At 32.1% G+C, this 23,726-nt stretch overlaps 2 protein-coding genes, 1 non-coding gene and 1 pseudogene across 4 annotated transcripts; 1 reads left to right on the top strand and 3 right to left on the bottom strand.

Annotated features, from left to right (window-relative positions):
- Nucleotides 1-11,857: 11,857 nt before the first annotated feature.
- On the bottom strand, nt 11,858-13,431 carry LOC145630050 (25.3 kDa vesicle transport protein SEC22-1-like). The gene is made up of 5 exons (XM_081682285.1): nt 13,173-13,431; nt 12,916-13,079; nt 12,642-12,785; nt 12,471-12,541; nt 11,858-12,082 (listed from the first exon to the last, which is right to left on the bottom strand). Exons 1-5 carry the CDS (start codon nt 13,367-13,369, stop codon nt 11,975-11,977), a joined length of 684 nt encoding a protein of 227 aa, XP_081538411.1. The 5' UTR covers nt 13,370-13,431; the 3' UTR covers nt 11,858-11,974.
- A 4,086-nt stretch (nt 13,432-17,517) lies between these two features.
- LOC145631305 (transcription factor MYB17 pseudogene) lies at nt 17,518-19,583 on the top strand (annotated as a pseudogene). Its single transcript, XR_014112383.1, has 3 exons — nt 17,518-17,775; nt 18,472-18,601; nt 19,151-19,583. The product of XR_014112383.1 is annotated as a transcription factor MYB17 pseudogene (transcript).
- Nucleotides 18,250-18,320, bottom strand: TRNAG-GCC (transfer RNA glycine (anticodon GCC)). The gene has a single exon. It is a non-coding gene; the product is annotated as a tRNA-Gly (tRNA).
- Nucleotides 19,584-19,950: 367 nt separating the features above from the next.
- LOC145631504 (remorin-like) lies at nt 19,951-22,877 on the bottom strand. The gene is made up of 5 exons (XM_081683602.1): nt 22,392-22,877; nt 21,047-21,157; nt 20,877-20,964; nt 20,507-20,588; nt 19,951-20,417 (listed from the first exon to the last, which is right to left on the bottom strand). Exons 1-5 carry the CDS (start codon nt 22,600-22,602, stop codon nt 20,223-20,225), a joined length of 687 nt encoding a protein of 228 aa, XP_081539728.1. The 5' UTR covers nt 22,603-22,877; the 3' UTR covers nt 19,951-20,222.
- Between the last annotated feature and the right edge of the window lie 849 nt (nt 22,878-23,726).

The following is a 23,726-nucleotide window of genomic DNA, read 5'->3' on the forward strand; positions in this document are numbered from 1 at the left end:
AAATATATACGTAGTAAATTAAAATATAAAAAAAAATCAAAATTTCTTAAACTATAACAATTAAGGTTGAAGTTTAATATGATTGCTCTCTTTGTTGAGTTTGTGAAATAGAAACGAAGTAAAATGTTTATTTATTATTTTTTTAAAAAAAAATAAAAAATTCGTAATAACTAACAAGATTGGACTTTAATAAGCGTAGGTAGTTAACGTATGAATTGTTAAGTTGTTATTTGTTAACTCATTAGAATAAAGACAGTTCATTAAATTTGCTCTCTTTGTTTTCTTGTTTATGTTAGGTAAATTTTATAAGGATTAAACGTTTATTAATTATTATATATACCTATAACTGGTAAACGCAAGTTTTATAAATGTACTCTAGTTGCTGCTCGGTTAATTGGTTGATAAGACGTTTACTTTGCTTCTTGCTCATTGTTTTTTCATAATTAGACTTTTTGGTTTGCCAAGTTAAGTTGTACGTATGTGTTTATTTTAACCAGCATATTTATTGCAAAAGTTGCACATACCACTATGCAAGTCAGTACCAAGCTTTAGCTAGTTGGTGGATATCTTGTGACTTAGAGGAGATAAGTTCGAGCCCCATTAACTACAAAATGCTTGGAAATAGGGAATTTTCTTACCTCTCTCCTCTACTCTTAAACGTTGATCTGCGAAGCTGGACTTACTAAACTTGTGAGAAGTGTCGATTCAGTATGGTCTTTCACTCACAACCCATTAGGTTGTGAGATCAAACTCCACTAGAGTCATTTTGGGTGGGAATATTCCATTACCCTTACACCACTCTCAAAGTGTCTAACCCGTCAAGTCAAGCCGGGAGGGCCTATAAGAGGTTCAGACCTAATAGGGCCATTCTCCTTACCAAAAAAAAAAAAAAAAAAAAAACTATGCAAGTCAGTACAAAGATACACATCAATTGTTTTTTTTTTTTTTTTTTTTGACCAGATAAATTGGTTAATTAATTATCGATTATTCTCGATATATATTCTTTCACTTCATTTATTTATGCAACATAGTTATATTCATACCAATATTATAAAATATTTTTATTATCTTATACTCTTATATAATCATAGAAGAGTGGATTTTCTAACTTTAAATCACTTTTTTTTACCGAAATCTCCAAAATTTCTCAAAAAACGTGGATATTAACCTTTAATTTTGGAAATTTTGACTTTTTTAACCCAGAAATAAAAATTGCCGAAATGTTTACAATGGTCCCTAATACCCTCCGAGAGTCCAATTGGGTGGGTGGAACCATCCATTTTGCCTTTAAACGACCAATTTACCGGTTTACAACTTGCACCGATTTCATTAACTCAAGCCTACAACGAACATTTATGACAACAAAAAATGATCATATATGGTTCCAAATGACATTATATGACCCCGAGATGTATTCCCTAGAATTTCGAGACTTTTAGACACCGGGCCCCGAAAACTCCAAAATTTCTCAAAAAGCGTGGATATTAGCCTTCAATTTTTGAATTTTTTTGACTTTTTTTCACCCGTAAATAAAATTTGCCGAAATGTTTACCATGGACCCTGGTGGACAAAAAGCTTACAGATTAATGGATTTAGAGACAAGGAAGATCTTTGCGTCAAGAGATGTAGAGTTTAAGGAGCATATATTTCCTTTTAAGCAAAGTTCAGAAGAGTTTAACAAGCTTCCTCACTGTATACAGATGTTGCCACAACTGCACTGTGAAGAAGATGTAGATCACAATGCAGGGACTCCAATTCCAACTATTCTTGAAGAAGCATTTGGATGAGGCATTCACAATCAAGGATCTAGGAAAGATGAGAGATTTTCTTGGTATAGAAGTTACAAGAGGAAACAAAGGGAGTGAAACTTTCAACTGATGAAGGTGAAGTTTTGGTACCAGTAGTCCCATTCCTTGAGAGCAGGTAACTTGAGATTTTCTAATACCCACCGGGAGTCCAATTGTGTGGGTGGAACCATCCAATTTGCCTTTAAACGACCTATTTATCGGTTTACAACTTCCACTGATTTCATTAATTCAAAATTACCATGAATATTTATGACAACATATAATGATCATATATGGTTCCAAACGGTGTTATATGACCCCGAGATGTAATCCTAAAATTTCAAGGCTTTCCGACGACACCGACCCTCAAAATCTTCAAATTTTCTGAACAGGTATGGATCTTGGACTTTAATTTTTGGAATTTCTTGACTTTTTTTTCAGCCGGAAATAAAAATTGTCGAAATATTTACCATGGTCCGTAATACCCTTCGGGAGGCCAATTGGATGGGTGGTACCATTCAATTTGCCTTTAAACGGCCAATTTACCGGTTTACAACTTGCACCGATTTCATTAATTCAAGCCTCCACGAAAATTTATGACAACATATAATGATCATATATGGTTCCAAAAGGCATTATATGACTCCGAGATGTATCCCCTAAAATCTCAAGTCTTTTCGACACCGAGCCCCGAAACCTCCAAAATTTCTCAAAAACGTGGATATTAGCCTTCAATTTTGGAAAATTTTGACTTTTTTTCGAATGAAAATAAAAATTGCCGAAATGTTTACCATGGTTCCTTATACGCTCTGGGAGTCCAATTGGGTAGGTGGAACCATCCAATTTGCCTTTAAACGACCAATTTACCGATTTACAACTTGCACCGATTTCATTAACTCAAGCCTACCACCAACATTTATGACAACATATAATGATCATATATGGTTCCAAACGGCATTATATGACCCTAAGATATATTCCCTAAAATCTCAAGTTTTTCGAGAACATATCAAACCTCAAAAATTTCTCAAAAAGCGTGGATAAAAGCATTCAATTTTGGAATTTTTTGACTTTTTTCGCCCAGGAATAAAATCTCCGAAATTTTTACCATGGTCCCTAATACCCTCCGGGAGTCCAATTGGGCGGGTGTATCCATCCAATTGGCCTTTAAACGACCAATTTACCGGTTTACAACTTGTAACGATTTCATTAAATCAATCCTACCACGAACATTTATAACAACATATAATGATCATAAATGGTTCCAAACGGCATTATATGACCCTGAGATGTATCTCCTAAAATTTCACGGCTTTTCAACACCCGGCCTCGAAACCTCCGAAATTCCTTAAAAAACATGGATCTTAGCCTTCAATTTTGGAATTTTTGACTTTTTTTCGCTCGAAAATAAAAATTGCCGAAATGTTTACCATGGTCTCTAATAACCTCCGGGAGTCTAACTAGGTGGGTGGAACCATCCAATTTGCCTTAAAACGGTCAATTTACCAGTTTACAACTTGCACCGATTTTATTAACTCAAGCCTACCACTAGCATCTATGACAACATATAATGATCATATATGGTTCCAAACATCATTATATGACCCCCAGATGTATTCCCTAAATTCGCAAGACATTGCGAATTCGGGTACCGAAACCTTCAAAATTTCTCAAAAAGCGTGGACATTAGCCTTCAATTTTGGAAAATTTTAACATCTTTTCCCCAAAAAAAAAATTGCCGAAATATTTACCATATTCCCTAAAACCTTCGGTAGTCCAATTGGGTGGGTGGAACCATCTAATTTTCCTTTAAACGGCCAATTTACCAGTTTACAACTTGCACCAATTTCATTAACTCAAGCCTACCGCGAACATTTATGACAACAAATAATGATCATATATGGTTCCAAACGACATTATATGACCTTGAAATGTATTCTCTAGAATTTAAAGGCTTTTCGATACCGGGCCACAAAACCTACAAAATTTCTTAAAAAGCGTGGATATTAGCCTTTAATTTGGGAATTTTTAAACTTTTTTTCGCCCGGAAATAATAATTGCCGAAATATTTACCATGGTCCCTAATACCCTTTGGGAGTCCAATTGGGTGGGTGGAACCATCCACTTTGCCTTTAAACGGCCTATTTACCGGTTTATAATTTGCACCGATTTCATTAACTACTCAACCCTACCACGAACATTAATTTATGATAACAAATAATAATCATATATGGTTCCTAAAAGCATTAAATGACCCCAAGATGTATCCCCTAGAATTTCAAGACGTTTCGACACCGGGCCCCGAATCCTCCAAAATTTCTCAAAAAGCGTGGATATTAGCCTTTAATTTTGAAATTTTTGACTTTTTTTCTCCCCGAAATAAAAATTAATGAAATGTTTACTATGGTCCCTAATACCGTCAGGGAGTCCCATAGGGTGGGTTGAACCATCCAATTTGCCTTTAAACGACCAATTTACCGGTTTACAACTTGCACCAATTTTATTAAGTCAAGCCTACCACGAACGTTTATGACAACTAATAATGATCATATATGGTTCCAAACATCATTATATGACCCCGAGATGTATCCCCTAAAATTTCAAGACTTTTCGACACCGGGCCCCGAAACCTCAAAAATTTCTCAAAAAAGCATGGATATTAGTTTTGAGTGCGTGGAGAGATTTTTATAGCTTATTGATTAATTAATGTTTTTCTAGGTTTTACAGGTTTTGTTTGCATGAAATTAGGGTTTGATGATTGAATTTTTAAATATTGCGATGAATTGTACAAATTTCGGCGTTGGATGTTTTTGCCTTTTAATTTTAAACCCTAGTTATTGAACCCTAATTTCACGCTACCTAGCTTGATTGAATTTTGATTTGCTGTTCGATTGAAAATTTTGATTGCCTTTGGTACTTCTAGTCTTATTCAGTAGAACTTACTTGAATGTTGAAGAAGGTTGTGTCGAGGGGATGGAGAAGATGGATAAGACCAGAATATGTTGACGCAGCGATTGAATGCTATAAAAGATATTGAATAATAGAGGACTTGTTAGATAGAGAAGAAAAGGAGAACATGGGAATTAAAATTCTTTCTTCATTTCAAATGAACTGTGTTCAAGCATTTAATTGTGCTATATTTTGTGCTTTATTACTTAGATTAAGAAGCTGTTATTTTCATATTGGTATTCGGGGTGGATAAGTAAATTTGTATTAGCTTTATAATAAATTGACACTTTATGATAAATCATGAATACGTGAGTTTAGTTGAGAAAATTACTGATATGGAATGTGCATATGTGTGTGTGTGCACGAGCGCGTTTGTTATTACAGTTTGTTGGAAAGCAACATGGGATCAACGAAGATGGTTTAGTATCATCTGGTATTTATTACAAATGTCTCCCATACTTTGGTTAGATGTTTTAGTATATATCTAGTCCAAATGTTTAACACTAGTGTCTTCAATTTTCGAATTTTTTGACTTTTTTTTCGCCCGGAAATAAAAATTACCGAAATGTTTTCCATAGTTCCTAATACCCTCTGGGAGTCCAATTGGGTCGGTAGAATCATCCAATTTGCCTTTAAACGACCAATTTCATTACCGGTTTACAACTTGCCCAGATTTCATTAACTTAAGCTTATTACAAACATTTATGACAATATATAATGATCATATATGTTTCCAAATGACATTATATGTTTTCGAGATGTATCCCCTAAAATATTAATTAATACATTTTTACACCGGGCTCCGAAACTTTCTCAAAAAACGTGGATATTAGACTTCAATTTTGAATTTTTTTGATTTTTTTTCGCCCAAAATAAAAATTGCCGAAAATTTTACCATGGTCCCAAATACTCTCCGGGAGTCCAATAGGGTGGGTGGAACTATCTAATTTGCCTTTTAATGACCAATTTATTGGTTTACTACTTGCACCGATTTCATTAACTCAAGCCTACCACGAACATTTATGAAAACTACTAACTATCATATATGGTTCCAAACAGCATTATATGACTCCGAGATGTATCCCCTAAAATTTCAAGACTTTTCGACACCGGGTCCCGAAACCTCCAAAATTTCTCAAAAAACGTGGATATTAGTCTTCAATTTTGGAATTTTTTGAATTTTTTTCGCCCGGAAATAAAAATTGCCGAAATGTTACCATGGTCCCTAATACCCTCTGGGAGTCCAATTGGTTCGGTATAATCATCCAATTTGCCTTTAAACGACCAATTTAATTACCGGTTTACAACTTGCATGGATTTCATTAACTTAAGCCTACTACGAACATTTGTGACAACAAATAATGAACATATATGGTTCCAAACGGCATTATATGACCTTGAGATGTATCCCATAGAATTTCAAGACTTTTTGACACCGGGCCCCGAAACCTCCAAAATTTCTCAAAAAGCGTGGATATTAGCCTTTAATTTTGGAATTTCTTAACATTTTTATGCGCGAAAATAAAAATTGCCGAAATGTTTACCATGGTCCCTAATACCCTCCGGCAGTCCAATTGGGTGGGTGGAACCATCCAATTTGCCTTTAAACGACCAATTTACCGGTTTACAACTTGCACCGATTTTATTAATTCAAGTCTACCACGAACATGTATGACAACAAATAATGATCATATATGGTTCCAAATGGTATTATATGACCTTGAGATGTATCCCATAAAATTTCAAGACTTTTCGACACCAGTCTCCGGAACCTCCAAAATTTCTCAAAAAGCGTGGATATTAGCCTTTAATTTTGGAATTTTTTTGACTTTTTTTTGCCCGGGAAAAAAATATTTCCGAAATATTTACCATGGTCCCTAATATCCCCCAGGAGTCCAATTGTGTGTGTGGAACCATTCAATGCTTTTAATCGGCCAATTTACTGGTTATCAACTTGCACCGATTTACCGGTTTACAACGGCCAATTTAATTAACTTGCACCGAACCCGATTTGAACCGAAATTGACCCAAACCTGTTTTAACCTGTCAAAACCCGAATTTAACCCAACTTATTACTAACCTGACTTGAATTCAATCCGACCTGTTCCGAACCCAACCTGAAGTTAACCCAAGCTGTTACAAACTCGACCCGAAATCAACCCGACCTGTTATTGACCTGAACCAAATGGCCAAATTCAACTCGACTTCTTATTGACCTGACCCGAATTTTACCATACATATTATTTTACCCAACCCAAAAATTCAACCCGATCTGTTACTAGCACGAATCGAAATTAACACGACTTGTTATATATTGACCCGACCTAAATTCAACCCAATTTGTTCCTGACCAGATTTCAAATCACCTTAAATGCAATTTAAACCACCTTATTATTGTTGATCAAAGAATTTTGTCTCGGGAGACCAAGTCGGTCAAGGCCAACAAAAGAAAGGAGTAACATCCTCAAATTTAAGAGTTAAATATAGTATATATTTGTTGTATGGGCAAAGGAGATAATTATCTTCCTAAATTATAGACTATAGTTCCCTAGTATATTGCCATATATATTATAGTCAAAGGAAATAATTATCTTGATAAAAATGATAATTATCTATATATAGTTAGTTGAACCCGAATATGACCTGACTTGGAAGTGACCCGACCTGATTGTAACCTGCAAATTATTGACTTGAACATAAGCCGACTTGAATCTGAGAATGACCCGACTTGGAAATGACCTAACCTGATTATAAACCGCAAATTATTGACTTGAACTGAACCCGACTTGAACCCGAGAATGACCCAACTTGAAAAATGACCCGACCTGATTATAATTCGCAAATTATTGACTTGAACCGAACCTGACTGAAACCCAAGAATGACCCGACCTGATTCTAACCCGTAAATTATTGACTTGAATCGAACCCGAGAATTACCCTAACCCGTTTTAACCCGTGAAAACCATAATTAAACCCGACCTATTGTTCACCCGACCCGAATGTAACCCAACCTGTTATTAACCTGACCTAAACCCAACCCAAACCCGATAAGAAGTATGACCCGACGTGACCCGACTCAAGCATGACCCAACCCAAACCCGCATAGGTTATGAAATTAATCTGAATTGACCCAACCCGAGTTGACCCGACCCACTCTTACCCGACCCGTTTACCCGAATTAACAGCTCTACTGTTTTTTAAGTTTTTTTTTTTTTTTTTGAAACAAAGGTTAGCTAATTAAGTAGTATTGTTTGTTAGAAAAACACATTCTTCAAACAAAGTTAATAATAATTAGAAAAAACACATCGTAACAAATCAACGCATGTAAGATGAAAAATATATGCTTTATATATTTACGAGTGCATATAGATTATAGGCGCATAGCACCTATTAATTTAGCATGTACATAGGACGGTATTTTGGGTTTTCAATTTTTTTTTTTTTTTTTTTTTCGTTTGATGTTTTTCTATAGCGGTACATTCATGTGTACTATTATGCTACAGTGGTACATTCATGTATACTATTTTATACATGTACAAGGTACCATTAAGTACAAGTTGTCTTAATAGTACTTTTTATGTACTATTATACACGTAGTGATACTTTTTACTATCATATTTTCGACCAAAATTTCTTCCACCTTATCCCACTTTATGTGACAAAGTTCAACTTAATTTTAAGAATGTCATCCTATATGTTTGCTAACATAGAGGTGCTATGCGCCTATAGTTATTCGTATTTATCGAAACAACATTGTTATTTCGTCGTGCCATTTTGTTAAACCGTACCATTTGGAATACCGAATACATCTTGATGAGTATTTGACTGAATTGATGTTACTGTTAATGCAACAGTAATCTGTTATACTTTGTGCGCATAAAATAATATTCCGTACATAATTGTCGGCAAATAAAATTTCTAATAATTAAGAAGATAATTTATAAATTGATTGAATTAATTTTTTTATTTCTACAAGCCACTATAGTGTTTTTGACGGGTACAACAAGCCACTACTTTATACCAAAAATCCTGGTTTTTCAATTTGGCATTTACTTATATCATACTACAAATAATTACTCCGCATTTTTTTTTCCATTTTTTAATTTTGAAAGGACAAATAATTATTGTTATAAGTATTGATAATTTGATACTATACCTTGCTTCTTTTTGCTTGTGACACTAATTGTATTTGGTTACTTATATGTATACTCTATATAAGAAAAATATATTATCACGAGCGAGAGATCTTGATGATGAATTCGGTGTGGAGTCTATTTTCAATTCTCATAAAATATTTTATTATTTTTTCAAAATTTTCACGTGTAGTTAACTATTTTGTATATTAATGTTTAAAGATGTGATTTGACAAGCTTAACCAGACACCAAATGTAAAATAAGAATGTAATTATAAAGAAACAAATGGACGACTAATCTTAACAAATAATGAGTGCAATCCATCTTAACATGGTTACAAATTATAATTTTGTGTAATACTCCGTATGTGTTTAGAATATGTCGCTCCGAGTAACTAGTACCATAGCTTCTCATAGTAGCTCATATCAAATCTATGCTTGTCACTGACTAATACGCTTAGAAATTAAACGTCATTAAGTAATGCCTAGCAATGATACAAGAAGTTTGTTAAAAAAAAAAAAACAGATCTAATTAGATCTTCATAAGGTTCTGTATGTAATAATATATATGTATCATGTGTGAATTATACTATCTTGTAACACCTTTTCATTAATTATTACCAAATTAATCAAAGCTTTTCGTTTGGTGGGAAAATATTAATTCATTTGTTCGTTTGTTATCAATAACTTTCATGAAGAATCAGCTAAGTTATTTTGTTCTCTATACAAGCTATTAATTAAAATTAATAATTCAACCTTCAATGATCAATGACTCAATTATATGAGTTTTAATGGTATAGATGCTTTCTTCGAACCATTCACAATTAGGGAAATTAACTTAAAATATATTATTCTTAGTGAGCTTTGAATGATGACATACTCTATATGTTCACATGAAATGTGTCATTAGTTTTGTCCAAGTGTAAATTATTCTTCTTCCAAAATATTTTCTTAATGTACCATTTAGATCAAAGTTTCACGCTTCACAATAGACTTAGTATAACTTTACCTATGAATATCTTTAATTATCCGTAGTAAAAAAAATTTAAAAAAAAACAAAAAAAGTTAATATTTTAAAATTATATATCGAAATGATTCGATCTTGTAAGACCTCACATGATGATTAATGTTTTTCCTTATGTGTAAAATCACAAATTATAGACAAAGAATACTATGTGAATTAATGAGTAATGTATACGTAGCCGAATAATGCATGCAATGTAAAATAGAGCGAATGGTGGAAATATCTTTAGAAAAGTATTTTTGTAAATAAATTTCCTTGGCTTGTAATATCAACAATAATGAGACAACTTGAAATAATAACCAATGAGAAAAATGGGAGAAATTTTTTAATAGTTGTACATACGTATCTCATTCCATGCATGCATTTGTATTATACCGTCGTATCTACATATCATATTCATATACGTATACCAGACTTTACATATATTTATTTGGTGAGATACTGATCCAAAAAGATCCGACAAAAATATTGTGTCCAAATATCGTATTAAACTATTACTGTAACACCCATTAATTTAGATATAATGACCAAGCAAGACTTGAAAATTGTGTATTTGTATATTGGTAATGTATTATACACTTGAATACTTAATTAAAAAGACAATGGTATGAAATTGTTAATTTTCAAGTATCTGTTTTTTTTCATTGGCGGCTCCAACTTTGGGACCCATTAATTAAAATGACCTAAGAGGCTAACAACCAATGTATAACTAAAAAACGTGTGATGACATACCATAGGATGCTAACAACCAATGTATAACTAAAAACGTGTTTTTATTTTACGTAGATAACAAATATTTTGAGAGTGTGAGATAGGCTGTAACATAGCTCAACTGGTTAGAACCCCCTTTTCAATTATAGGGGATTTTAAAATCGATTTTCATTACTCGCTCTTGTGGCTCTTCAAACATCAAAAGAAGCATAAAAAAATATGTTTAGATATGTAGATTGAAGTTTGTCAGGCGAAAAGTTTTGGTTTAAGTCTTTTTTAATCAATTCAAATGTGGTGGAATTATTCCTTAGTTAAATCGAATTTTTATCACTTACCAAAAAATCCTAAATACAATTGTTTAGAGAAAGAAAAAAAAATGTTGTTGTTGAGAGCTTGAGATGTGGGAACTTAGAGAAGGAGGCCCAATAAATTTATATATATATAAAAAAAGTCAAGTCAATAATGTTTTTAATATTATGGAAAAATAATGATATGTACAAATCTTGAAGTAAACTAACTATAAACTATTAAGTTAAAACTTGAGATGCACACATACTATTTATTTTGGAATCCTTATTTTTGGATACACACTTGGGCTTAAAATTGTCAATATACTATTCATTTTGGAATCCTTAATTTTGAATACGCACTTGGGCTTAGAATTGTCAATATTACAGATTTACAACTATTAGATGTCTTAAATTTTTAATTGGTACATATTGTAAAATACAACAAACCTTACACGTCTACAACGTCATAAATTAGAATGACTATGTCTATATGCTTTTAAACCTTAGATTAACTTTGAAGAACAAAAGAGTCTTTTGACCAAATTACAATTAATATTACTATTATCAACCACATGTAATTGTGGGTAATAAACTAATCAAACCTTAGCACTATTTTTTATTTGTGGGTAATCAACTAATCAAACCTAAAATCAATAAAGATATTACTTTGGGCGGTTGGAACTTGAAAACCAAGTAAGGAGGCCCAAGCAGATTAGTGACCTAAATAATGATCACAAGATTCACAATACAATGTTCTCAACAAATTGACCATTAATACTTTTAAGGAAAGGAATTATATCTTGATTCTTAAACCAATTAAGAAAAATAGTATATGTTCTTTATAACAGATAATGTGCCACATAATGAATTTTCCTTGTATTGCATAAACAATCTTATTGTTATTCTTTATCTACTTTGAAGTTAACTCACTCCATAAGATAAAGAGAAATTATCTTGGTTCGTTCAAATTTGTTGACATTAGAGAAGCACTAATCTTGAGAGCTTTTATTCTTCTAGTCTTTCACTTATTGAGATAGCACATATATATTCACTCAATTGGAGAGTTTCTGCAACGTTGTGTCACGAGCACAAGACAACATAATCTGCCATGATCAAAGACGCCCACAGCAGAAGAACGACCACAACACTAATTGAAATGCCAATTGGTGTCCATTTCAACGCGATAATCTGTTGCACATGATGAATTGTAAGCTTACTTTTGTATCATTTTTAATCTTCAAAATCGTAGAGGTGATCAATCCCGATTTTGGGCGGGCTTTGGAGAACTGTTTCCGGCCCGAAATCGGGTCAGGCCTGGCCCGCCTGATTTTTAAAAATTTTGCCCAACTTGGGAAATCAATTTTATGCAATTTTAGTTGGTTTTTTTTCCCGGCCCGAAAAATCCGACTGGCCCGTTTAGTTTGGACGGAGTTGGACACACAGTACATTTTCCGGCCTGAAGTTTGGCCCAACCCGATAAATTGGCATATTTATACGTTGGCCCGGCCCGAACCCGCCTCGCCCCGCCCATTGATCACCTCTACAAAATCGTTCTTTCGAATTAAAGATTGTGTACCTCAAGACGCCGAGAACCCCATATTGGTGAAACAATTTGAGGAGAAGCCATCACAACTCTTTCCATATAATCTAGTAATTTAAAAGCAATGAAAACAATTTAGTTTAGCTTTTCACAAAATTCATTGAAAATATGAGCTAAATAATTGGAGAAAGAGCATTTTTAATTTACCTAATTGCTTTCTATTTTCTATAACTGCAGACATAGTTTCTATTGATATACTCAACTCTTGTCCGCGATTAGCATTCAACTTCTTTAGATTAGCTTGTGTTCTTGTGTCAACATATTGTTTCCTAATGTTGATAATCACACTGTCTACATATAATCACACAAGTTAAAAATAAAATCATAGGATTTAATTTCGCGCTATAAACATCTTCAAGATAATCAAATTAACAAACAAAAGAGGAAAACAATATTAACAATACAAGTAAGAAATGCTTACCAAACTTGACAAAACTATATGGTCTAGTAATTTTATCCATAAGTTGATCGCTTTGAAATTTCTCTAACTCTTGTCTCAAATCCTCAAGGTAATGAAAGGCTAGTGTTCTTGGATATGAAGAATCACACAATGTGATGAAGCAAACACCACAAGCTACCAAACAACTTATAATGACCATTAGAAAAATTATGTTAGCAATACAAATTCGTGTAAATTAAATCAAAACTTTAGAGGGGAACTTGCTAGGGATGTTATACTTGAAAGAATGTTGATGATCGAGGCGAATGGTCATCTTTGGATTAGGTGCTAAAGAACCTCTTGAGATTTCTTTGAGAATGAATTCAGCTTGTTGTTTGTAGTATGGTATGTTGTTGTAATCTTCATTGGCATACCTTAGACCTTGTGACATTGGCATGCCATCTCTAATTCTTCCAATTATTGTTAGCTTAACCATTTAATTTTGTTTTGTGATTATGCTTTAATTAAAGATTGCTTTATATAATTTTGAGATTACAAACTAAAGATAATTATTAGAGCGTACTAGGGGAAAAATGGAATAAAGAAGGGTCTTTATAAAGATAAGATAACTTGGAGATCAAGTAATTCCTTATGACTTAATACTATGTTATGCCATTATTTTTTTTTTTCAAGCTAAGAAGATGATTAAATTATAAGAATATACTTGTCCTTGATTCAATATTGTGTTTTTAGCCTTTGCCTTGCGTGTATGAAGTTTGCCACTTTGCCTCACTTTTATGCTTTTAGCATTTCTTTTACTTTATAACTTAATTTGTCCAAATGTTACATTATGAAGGTGGTTATTTTATTCCTTTTATGAACATTGTCCTTTTTTTTAACTCACATTGATAATGTGGTGAATCCACGCACTTTTGAAAAAGCAACAAATTATGTTTGAGCTTTCTTGAGCATGAAGAAAAAAGAGAGAAAGATGAATGATAAATCTTTTACTTTGTCAAGCGAATTCTGCAATGAATGTTTATATGAAGAAAAGAGAGAAAGATGAATGATAATTCTTTCCGAGCCTGTTCTGATTGACTGAACTGAACTAATTGAAGCTGAATTGAACTGAACTTATTGGAACTAAACTGAACTGAAAATAAGCTGAAGAGAACAAACCCTTTATCTAAAATTAGTTATCCTAGTCTAATTTTATCAATATAATGAATGTTTTGAAATAATGATGATTTGGTATTAATATACTTTGATTGATTTATAAATTTGTGAAAAATGTATGTGAAAATAACAAATACTTTAAACTTACTCTGTTACTCCGCATCATTTTCTAGATGCAGAAATAAAGATAGATGTCTAGAATTTTTGTGCAAGTATATACATGTATAGAATACATTGGGATTCTTTTCTTAAGAAAGCTAATTGGACAAAAATTTAAATTTACAAAGGTTTGAAAATTCAACTTTACTATTCATGCATTCAAGATACATCTAGAGTCCTAGACATAGTAGAGTAGCACAATTAATTTCTTACAATAATTAATAATGTGTCACATTGGAGTAAAGCATACAAAGTAGATAAAACTACTACGGAGTACTTTTATACGTAGTACAAAATAAATGCTACACTTAACTTTTGCATTATTCACCTAATAATCACTTTAATCAATTTTTGTTATTTATACTTAATATATAAAGTATAATTATACAGTTACTTACTAAAATCATCTTAATATACAATTTTAATATTGTATCAATTTGTTTTATAATTTAATTATTGATAATTAAATATATATTATCGGTTAAAGTTTCCCTTTTGAAATATTTAAATTTTGTTAATTTTATGTTACAAATTGTCAAATAATTATAAGCAGTGGAATAGATAAGGAAAAAAAATTACTCCGCAATAGGACTAAATTTAGTAAACAGGAAAATAAAGAAATGATTTTCTATAAAATTCATAGTCACGGTACATACAAAATACCAATCAAAAATAAAATTGAGGCAAAAACAAAAGGATCAGAGATACAGAGAGTTATTTTTTTTTTTTTAGGTAGAATATTATGTTTTATACATCCTCGACACTTTTTAATTATGATTAGTGTACGAAAGATTAGTATAAGTGCAACATGCACTACCTAAGCAAAATATGATAAAGAGGTAGTACATATCTAATTAATAGGGTTAATGTTTTTTAAGTCTTTCATTCTCTAGATTTCTTTTACAAAATATAGAAACAAGGGGGATAGATAGAATGATCGAGGTAGTTCATATCTAATAAATAGCTGAAAATAGTCATAGAAAAAATCACGTAAATCTAGATAATTTCATTCTTTGCTTTCAGGACAGTCACTAAATTCATACATGCAGGAAAATTCAGATAATTATTTTGTCATATTATTTATACTCCCTCCTTGTTTTTTTGAGTGATACATTTTTCATTTCTGGTCGTGTTTTTTTTAAGTGATACATTTCCTTTTTTGGCAAAACAATACATTAAAATATTATATCTCTCTCCTCTCACGGTCCCCACCCAAACCCACTACTACTATTTTATTATATCTTTCATCTCACATTCATTACTTTTCAATAAACTATTAACCCCACTATCTATTTTTTAACAATTCTTTAATACTCCACTACCCCACTTACCTCTTATCTTATTTTATTTAAGTCAATTAAATTGTCTAAAACTATGTACCGGTCAATATGTATCACTTAAAAAAATACGGAGGGAGTAGTAATTATTAAATCTCACCTAAAACAAAATCTTACTACTCGAAAAAGACTACAAGTAAAGTTTAGTCCACAAAAACTCTGACACATACTCTCTTTGTCAAACACAAAAGACTATTTAATATCCAAGTGGTGTACTACATATTTTTGGGATTTTTCTCATAATAAAAAATGGAAGAAAGTACATGTTCTTAAAGCTAACAAATTAATGCGAGCGATAATTTTAAATGCAATTTAAGCATTCCTGCAAGATTACATACTTTAGGTTTTCCTAGCTCGGCTGTCCTTAGTAATGTTCTCCATTTATACAAGTATAGGATATTTAATTACGTAGTACTAGTATTTAGCGTATAGAAGAAGCATGAATTATATTGAGTGGTTGGACGTAGATGAAATTTGATTTCAAAATTTATAACAAAGTTATGAAACTATAAAAGCTTAAAAGGGTCCGATTTGACAGTTTGGGGCAATCCATATTATTAATATCATCAATATCTTTTTTTTTTTTTTTTTTTAAAGAAAAAAAGTTCACTAGGAATATAGGATTGAACTGAAAATAAGTCACAAAAATTGAGTCATAGTGGAATTTAAAATTCTAATTTCATGTATATATGTTTATGTTATGCAAATTCAATAAAATAACTTGATGAACCACAAATGTTCTCAACACCCCCTATTTAAAAGTATACACCGTCTGCCATTCGTAATAGATTGGTAATTAACTAAGAATATACTCTGTACCATAGTTACATACTTACGTGTACACAGAGGCGGGGGGAGGGGGTACAATAGGGGACAACTTTCCCCCCTCTTTTTTTTTAAAAAATACTTTTTTTTATTTAGAAGGAAAAAAAAAACATGATAAACGTGATCGACTAAGATAAGAAGTGTAAAATTGAGTTTCGTTGTTTAAATCCTTTTTTGTTTTATTATGTTAATTATTTAAAGCTCAATTTCGAATGGTTTGAATTCCTAATTATAATTCTTAAAACCAATTTTTTAACTGGTTACTTGTTTAAACTCCAATGTTAGGGTTGTTAACTTGTTAAGGATGTTAAACTTTTTTAATAATTTTGATTGTACATAGAATATGATAATTGAACTATTATTAATTTATAGTTTTCCTTGTAAAAAAAAAAATTATAGTTTTCAATTCGGTTAGAACATGTCAAATGATTCACCTAATTCAAACAAGCCCAACCCCAAAAAACAACCCAATCATCAATAAATGGACAATTCATGTTTACAAGAATGAGAAAGATGTGTTCCTTCAAGTTTTTAATGAGTATATCATTGATTGCTTTCAAAGTACGATCTAATATGGTTATTGAACTATTATTGAGTTGTAAAACTTTAGCTATTACGGAGTAAAACTTTTTATGTGTTCAAGGTTTTTGGATTTTATTTATTTATTTATTTATTCTCAAATTATATGATGTTTATTTGTCGTCCTCCAATTATAAATTCCTAATTCCGTGCCACTACACTAGTGCACGCACATAATAAGTTTATAATAAATAAACTCTCAAGATTGAATGGTTTTGTCTATATGATTGTTCATTACTCATAAACAACGACATATTGCTTCCAAAAAACATTAATTTACCTTTTTTTCCAAATAAAAAAAAAGAAAAGAAAAAAAAAACAGAAAATTACTTAATATAGTTGCAAATGGTAATTAAATGACATACAGCACTATGTATGTCAGTATGTACTAATGTTCAGAAACCTGGATGTTGCACTTCTAACTTAAAGACATTCAGATTCAGATTCATCCTCCCTCGAAAAGTCTTATCACTCATTGATGTAATTATGTAGATAATTTTTTTTTTTTTTTTTTTTTGTTCTTTAATTTTTGTAAAGTGTGTAGTTTACTCAACCTTTTTAATGCTATAAATAAGAGGTCCCTTTTTTTGTAAACTCATCAACAAATGTACCCCTTTGAAAAACATTATTATGGTAGTTATAAAAAAAATCACAAAAAACACATCTACAATAAGCTGTAAAAAATATAAGAAGAAGAAGAAATATAATGAAAATATGTTCAATAATAAAAGGTGTTGGTCTCCTGAAGAAGATCAAAAGCTTATTGATTTTATTCGCAACAACAATGGTCGTCCTTGTGACTGGGACTCTCTCCCTAAGCTTGCAGGTTAGCATTTTTTCGATAGAAAAACAATATTTCCACCATCTGTATAGGTTATTGTTGATTTAATGATGATTGTCTTACAAAAATTGTCAAAATAAGAACATCATTTACAGATGGTGGAAATATTGTTTTTCTATCGAACTTTTGGATGAAATTTTTTCATATAATCATTGGAATTTTCTATTCCATTGTTTGATTGAGCTATTCTTGATTTAATGGTGATTGTCTTACAAAAATAGTCAAACTAAGAACATCATTTACAGATGGTGTAAGTATTGTTTTTCTATCGAACTTTTGGATGAAATTTTTTCATATAATCATTGGATTTTTCTATTCCATTGTTTGATTGAGCTATTCTATTAAATAACATGTCTTATTCAAAGTGAAATAATAGTAACAACATTCTTCAATAATGAAAAAAATTAAAAATTAGTATGCATTGTACTTTAAAATAAGATCATCGTCTTGGACAAAAATTGCACCAGCCGGGAATCGAACTCGGGTCTGTACCGTGGCAGGGTACTATTCTACCACTAGACCACTGGTGCTTCTTTGCACCTTTATACATTATTTTCACTAGTATATTACAGTTGTTTTGACTTTTCTTATTTGAATAAAGGTGACATTAAATAGATTTTCATTCATGTAATATTACATGATATGCGTTATGTCTTAGTGTAACATTGTTTATATGTATAGGCCTAGATCGATGTGGAAAGAGTTGTCGTCTTCGATGGGTAAACTATCTAAATCCTGAGATAAAACGAGAGCCTTTCTCCGACCATGAAAACAAGATTCTTAAACAACTTCATGGTCTTCTTGGCAATAGGTATCTTATTGTTGTTCAAATGTCATATACTACATCTGTTTCATATTAATACAACTTTATGTCCAAATTTGAATATTTGAAGCATCAACAGATTTTTAACAGAAGTCAAAAACTTTGACCTTAGGCCCAATCGGGCTAAGTTAGCCCAGTCAAGCTATGTTATAATGGATTGTTTGATCGCTCAATAGGCTGATTGGACAAGCGTAGCCCAATCGGGCGCACATCGAATAGGACTTTTGTACGTTAAATTTGCCCAATCGGGCGCACAAGTCTAATTGCACCCAATCAGTGTATTTCGGATGAGCTTAACCTGATCGGGCGATTGTGTAACCTGTAGTTTCCTACGAATAATAAAGGAAGCTATGAAAATCCTAGAAGCATATTAATCGGAAACCCATAGAAATCATAATGGGGGTTAAAATTGCTTTAACAACAGTGTAAACACGCCCCTAATTCTTCATTTCCCATAGTAATTTTCAACTCCTAGGTTTGTTTAAACAGTGCTTAAGAATTAAGATGTATTAATTAGTATTCATGCCATATCTGCAGGTGGGCTGCAATAGCAGCAAAACTGCCAGGAAGAACAGACAATGATGTAAAGAATCAATGGAACACCCATTTTAAGAATCACACAACCACCTACATGTTCCCAACAACTACACATATAACCAGGCACATGGCACAATGGGAGAGTATCAGAGTAGAAACCGAGGCTCGGTTAACATACGAGTCCCTCTGCTTCCCCTTAGGATATCCTACATACAACTCTGATACCTTCCTGTCTCTGTGGAACTCTGAAGTCGGAGAGTCCTTTCGGAAGATTGAGACCTGTTCAGGTATGACAGGCCAAGTTTGGCAGCCTGTAAGCGTGAAGAAAGAGCAGCAGCAGCAGCAGGGGACGTACTCAGGGTCTGATGATTTAGGTGATTCTTCTTCAGATATAGCAATGAACATGTTGCTGGATTCTCCAGTAAGTGAATAAGTGATTAGAACTGATTAGTGCCTGCACTGAACTTTTACTAACAGGCATGAATTGCATAATATACGATCTTGCCAAATTTTGTCAGGAATTTTAAAGTTAGTAGCAAGGATTAGAGAAAGACAGTGATCTGATATTTGTGTAGTAGAACTTGATTCAGTGCTGGTTAGCTTCAAAATTAACATAAGATCATTTTGTATATGTAGATCGCGCTTCTTAAGCAGTTAGTGTGTAATGCCTATCTACAGATTTTAGAACATATTTGCTGATTACTGAGAACTTCACTAGCTTTGCAATATGAAGATATATTGAAGAGCTGTAAATCCTTACTGATATCAGATATGCACTGCAAATTTGTAACAGAAAACAGGAAAATCTAAACGATATCAGACATATTTGTGGTCCAATACACATCTTATGTACATATCACAAATCATATCCACATAAGAAAACAAACATGTAACAAATTTTCATAAGTCTGCCCAAACTATACACCTGCTAATTAAATAAATAAACCATGGAACACTTGTACAAATAAAAATAAATTAAGACCTTTTTTGTTCTTTCCTTTTCACCCTTTTCACAATCTAATTGCTTGTTTGATTCACTTGTCCTTTGATATAATATATTCACATATTCTTCTCAGAACAAACCAAGAATTTTCTTGGGGGGCTTTCCTGTGGTGCGATATTTAGCAGCCAACTCTTCTGTTTTGACAATATCCTCAGCACGTTTGGCTTCAATTGACGCCTTCTTTTCCTCTGCTTCCTTGTGAATCATTGCCACTTTGTTCTTCATTTTTTCCGCGTATTCTGCCTTCTTCTTTTCCAACTTTTCCTGCACTCATGAAATCCTCATCAGCTAAAGAGCCTTCTATCGCGCATCACAATATACTCAAAGAGACAAAATCAATGGCAATACTATACCTCCATCTTTTTTAACTCAGCCTCAGCAGTTGCTTTCCTGCTGTTCTCCCATGCCTCTACATCAGCAATTTTCTTTTGTGCCCTGCTCAATTCATTTAGTATATAAATGAGTCCCATGTTTTCCATCAAAGAGTATCGTTTATATGCATTATTCAGACGACAAAGGCTTAAAACTAGAATATGGTTCAAACTATACTAGATTTGTAACATGTAACACGTAAAATCTGTCCAAGAACAGCTCTAGAGAACATTCTGAGGACTGGTTCACTTAAATTTGTATTCGAAACATTGTGTTTCAGTAATTCAGCCTGTCCCTCAGCAACTTCAAGACAAAACAATGGAATGATGACATGACTGAAAGTAATCTTACTTGTTTTCGACTTTGCACTTCTCACTTTCTTCCCATGCTTTGATCAATGAGTTCCTCTTCTCGGTTTGAACTCTTGAAAGCTGAGCATCTGAATGCAACAATCAAAATATATGTAAAATCGCAATAACAAATACTGAACTCATTTACAATAAGATGAATGACAATATTACCTCTACCAGTTGAGCCCTCTAAAGGCTTTTCCTCTGAAGACTTCTCCTCTACAGGCTTCTCCTCAGCAGGCGTCTCTTCTTTAGGCTTATCCTCAGATGATTCTGTAACCTCTGTCCAATAAACACATTAAAATCAAATTATTTACTAAAAGTCAATTACAAGTATATCATTATAAAAGTTAATAACATAGTGATTGAATCAAAAAATCACTTTTTGGTTTCATTTATATGCACACTACTTGTTACTTGTTAGTGTCATTAAGTACAAAGTGATATACTCAAGACTAAGGTTCAAGCTTATCATCTGATCGTGCTTAGATTAAGGCCGAGTGGCCTATGTAAGCTCGCTCAGATGATAAAGCCGTAAAGGAGCAAACCTAAGACTTAGGTTCAAATTCAACAAAATTGTCTTGTTGCTTCTTATGAACCAAAAAACAAAAAATATAATGAAATCTTAAGCGTACGCTAGAGCAAAAGATCCTTTTGTCATCTTTTCGTAGTCAGTAAATCAATTTCATGTAGATTATGAACTATTGCAGTGAACATATTACTTTCTTTTTTAGGAACATACACTTTTTAAAGATTTAGTACCTATTTCAAGCTTGAGTACCAGAAACAAAAATTGTACAAAGTGTACTTTTCTTTTGGTGAGCTATATCATTCAATAAGTATCAAAATTCAAGCCTCACTAAACTAAATAGAATTAGGGACAAAAATTGGTAGCTAAATATCAAATTTTAATCATATCAACCATACCATAGATTTTTAAAAACACAATTAGAAAAAAAAATATATAATAATAAAAAATCGAAAACCCATGAAAATCTATATCTTTGTAACCATTCAAAATCATATTGCAAAAAAAAAAAAAAAAAAAAGCATGATTAAAAGCACTTATCCATGAATACTACTCATCAATGGATATTTGGCTATTACATGATTTTCTTAAAAGGACCTGTTTATTAGTTGGTCATTTTAATCATCTCACCATCACTTGATATCATATTAGAAATCCTATGCATTAATCAAAACCATAATATCAAAAAAAAAAAAAAAAAAAAAAAAAAATCATTGTAACAACTTTTCTTAAAAAAATAAAACCCCATTTATAAAAAAATTCTAAATACAGCATGAAGCGCCTTTAATCTACTCAAACCAAACTCACACATGGACAAATTCAGAGTAATTAAAACCCCCATCAAAAATAACAAAAAAATAATAATATTGGAGTGTTATAATATCCACAAAATACCATACAAACAATATAAAATTATAAAAATTAAACCAAAAGATATAAAAAATTAAATTTAAAAAAAAAAAAAAACAGAGGAATATTATAACTAACTTTCAACAGAAGCAGGGGTTTCAGGAACTTCCTCAGTGGTTGCAGGAGGAGGTGGTTGAGTTTCTTCCACAGCTTTCTCTTCAGCAACAACCACAGTTTCCTGCGCCTCTACGGCCGGCGCAGGTGAATCTTGCGGAGGAGTTTGCGGTGGCGGCGGCACGACAGTTTGAGTCTCCACCATCTTAGCTGTTTCCTCTGCTGTTGTTGCCATGTTTATCACTTGGTATTGATAATAATACCAAGTTTATTATTATTATACTTTGTTACAAGAAAAACCCAACAAAACAAAAGCAATAAAATCAGATAAGAAAGAAGTTGAGGGGAGTTTGTGATAAAGACAGTAGTTTATATTAGGGTGTTTTTGACAGTAGTTGTTATATTAGCTGGAATGAAAACTAAGGTTGAATGATTTATTGGTGTAAGTAATCAAGCAAACCCAGAAATAAATAAGCCAGAATGGCCTTTTCATACTTTGCATTCTTTTTCTCCTCTTTTTACGTTTCTTATAATTATTAATTTTATCTTACAGTATATTCTTGTATTTGGTAAATAATTAATATTCAATATTTTAATTTTTAATGATGATAATTTGATAATAAAGTGAGATGTAAAAGCAGGTAAATTACTACATTAGTATGTAGTCACTATGAATTTGGCTTCATAAGTTACAAATAGGGGATATGTTGACCGCACCCTTTTTTTTTTTTTTTTTTTTTTGAAGACTTGTTTTCTATGTTTAGTGTTTTTTTGATTTCCTGTTTTGGTTATCTTAAACAAACAAAAATAAAGAAATTCCTATTTTGGAGGATACTTTTTTGTTATTTCTAAATAAAAATAGTTGTTCTTGAATGATATCTTGAGCAATAAATGATTTTCTATTTTTTACTTAACAAAGTTGTTGAATAGTTAAGTGTTACATAGTAGATTGACTAAGGTTAATTAGATAAAAGAATACGATGAATTATACGTGTAAAGAAACTAATTAATAAGAAGATGACGTGGTAGTTCCGTGTCCTTCCCATTAGAAAAATTTCCGGATTGTTTCCAACTGCTAAGGCTTGTTGATTGAATACAAATCATTGGAAGGTAGACTCACCAAGCAAATCGACAAGTTAGCCAATCATATTATACAGCCCATTGTATTAACTCTTGAATCAATTAATTATTATTAAATCAAATGTTGAGTATGATTTCATATATTTTTATACTCTTTATGTTCATGATCATGATACAGGCGAGACAATCCACTCAGGACCCATGATGTGAACTGATATTTGGTGAGATTATGCCATTTTGGCCATACTGTGTACACATTAACAGAGTAGTATAGCTGTA

The sequence above is a fragment of the Chenopodium album genome, chromosome 5, assembly GCF_948465745.1.
Source record: "Chenopodium album chromosome 5, dcCheAlbu1.1, whole genome shotgun sequence".
NCBI classification, from domain to species: Eukaryota; Viridiplantae; Streptophyta; class Magnoliopsida; order Caryophyllales; family Amaranthaceae; genus Chenopodium; species Chenopodium album.

Excerpts from the sequence above, each read along its gene's own strand:
- LOC145630050 (XM_081682285.1), bottom strand. The coding sequence starts at position 13,369 with ATGGTTAAGCTAACAATAATTGGAAGAATTAGAGATGGCATGCCAATG. Across the intron at positions 12,542-12,641 it reads AGAAAATAGAAAGCAATTAG|ATTATATGGAAAGAGTTGTG; the intron begins GTAAATTAAAAA and ends TTAAATTACTAG. Across the intron at positions 12,083-12,470 it reads GGGGTTCTCGGCGTCTTGAG|ATTATCGCGTTGAAATGGAC; the intron begins GTACACAATCTT and ends CATGTGCAACAG.
- LOC145631504 (XM_081683602.1), bottom strand. The coding sequence starts at position 22,602 with ATGGCAACAACAGCAGAGGAAACAGCTAAGATGGTGGAGACTCAAACT. Across the intron at positions 21,158-22,391 it reads AACCCCTGCTTCTGTTGAAA|AGGTTACAGAATCATCTGAG; the intron begins GTTAGTTATAAT and ends TTTATTGGACAG. Across the intron at positions 20,418-20,506 it reads CTGAGTTAAAAAAGATGGAG|GAAAAGTTGGAAAAGAAGAA; the intron begins GTATAGTATTGC and ends TCATGAGTGCAG.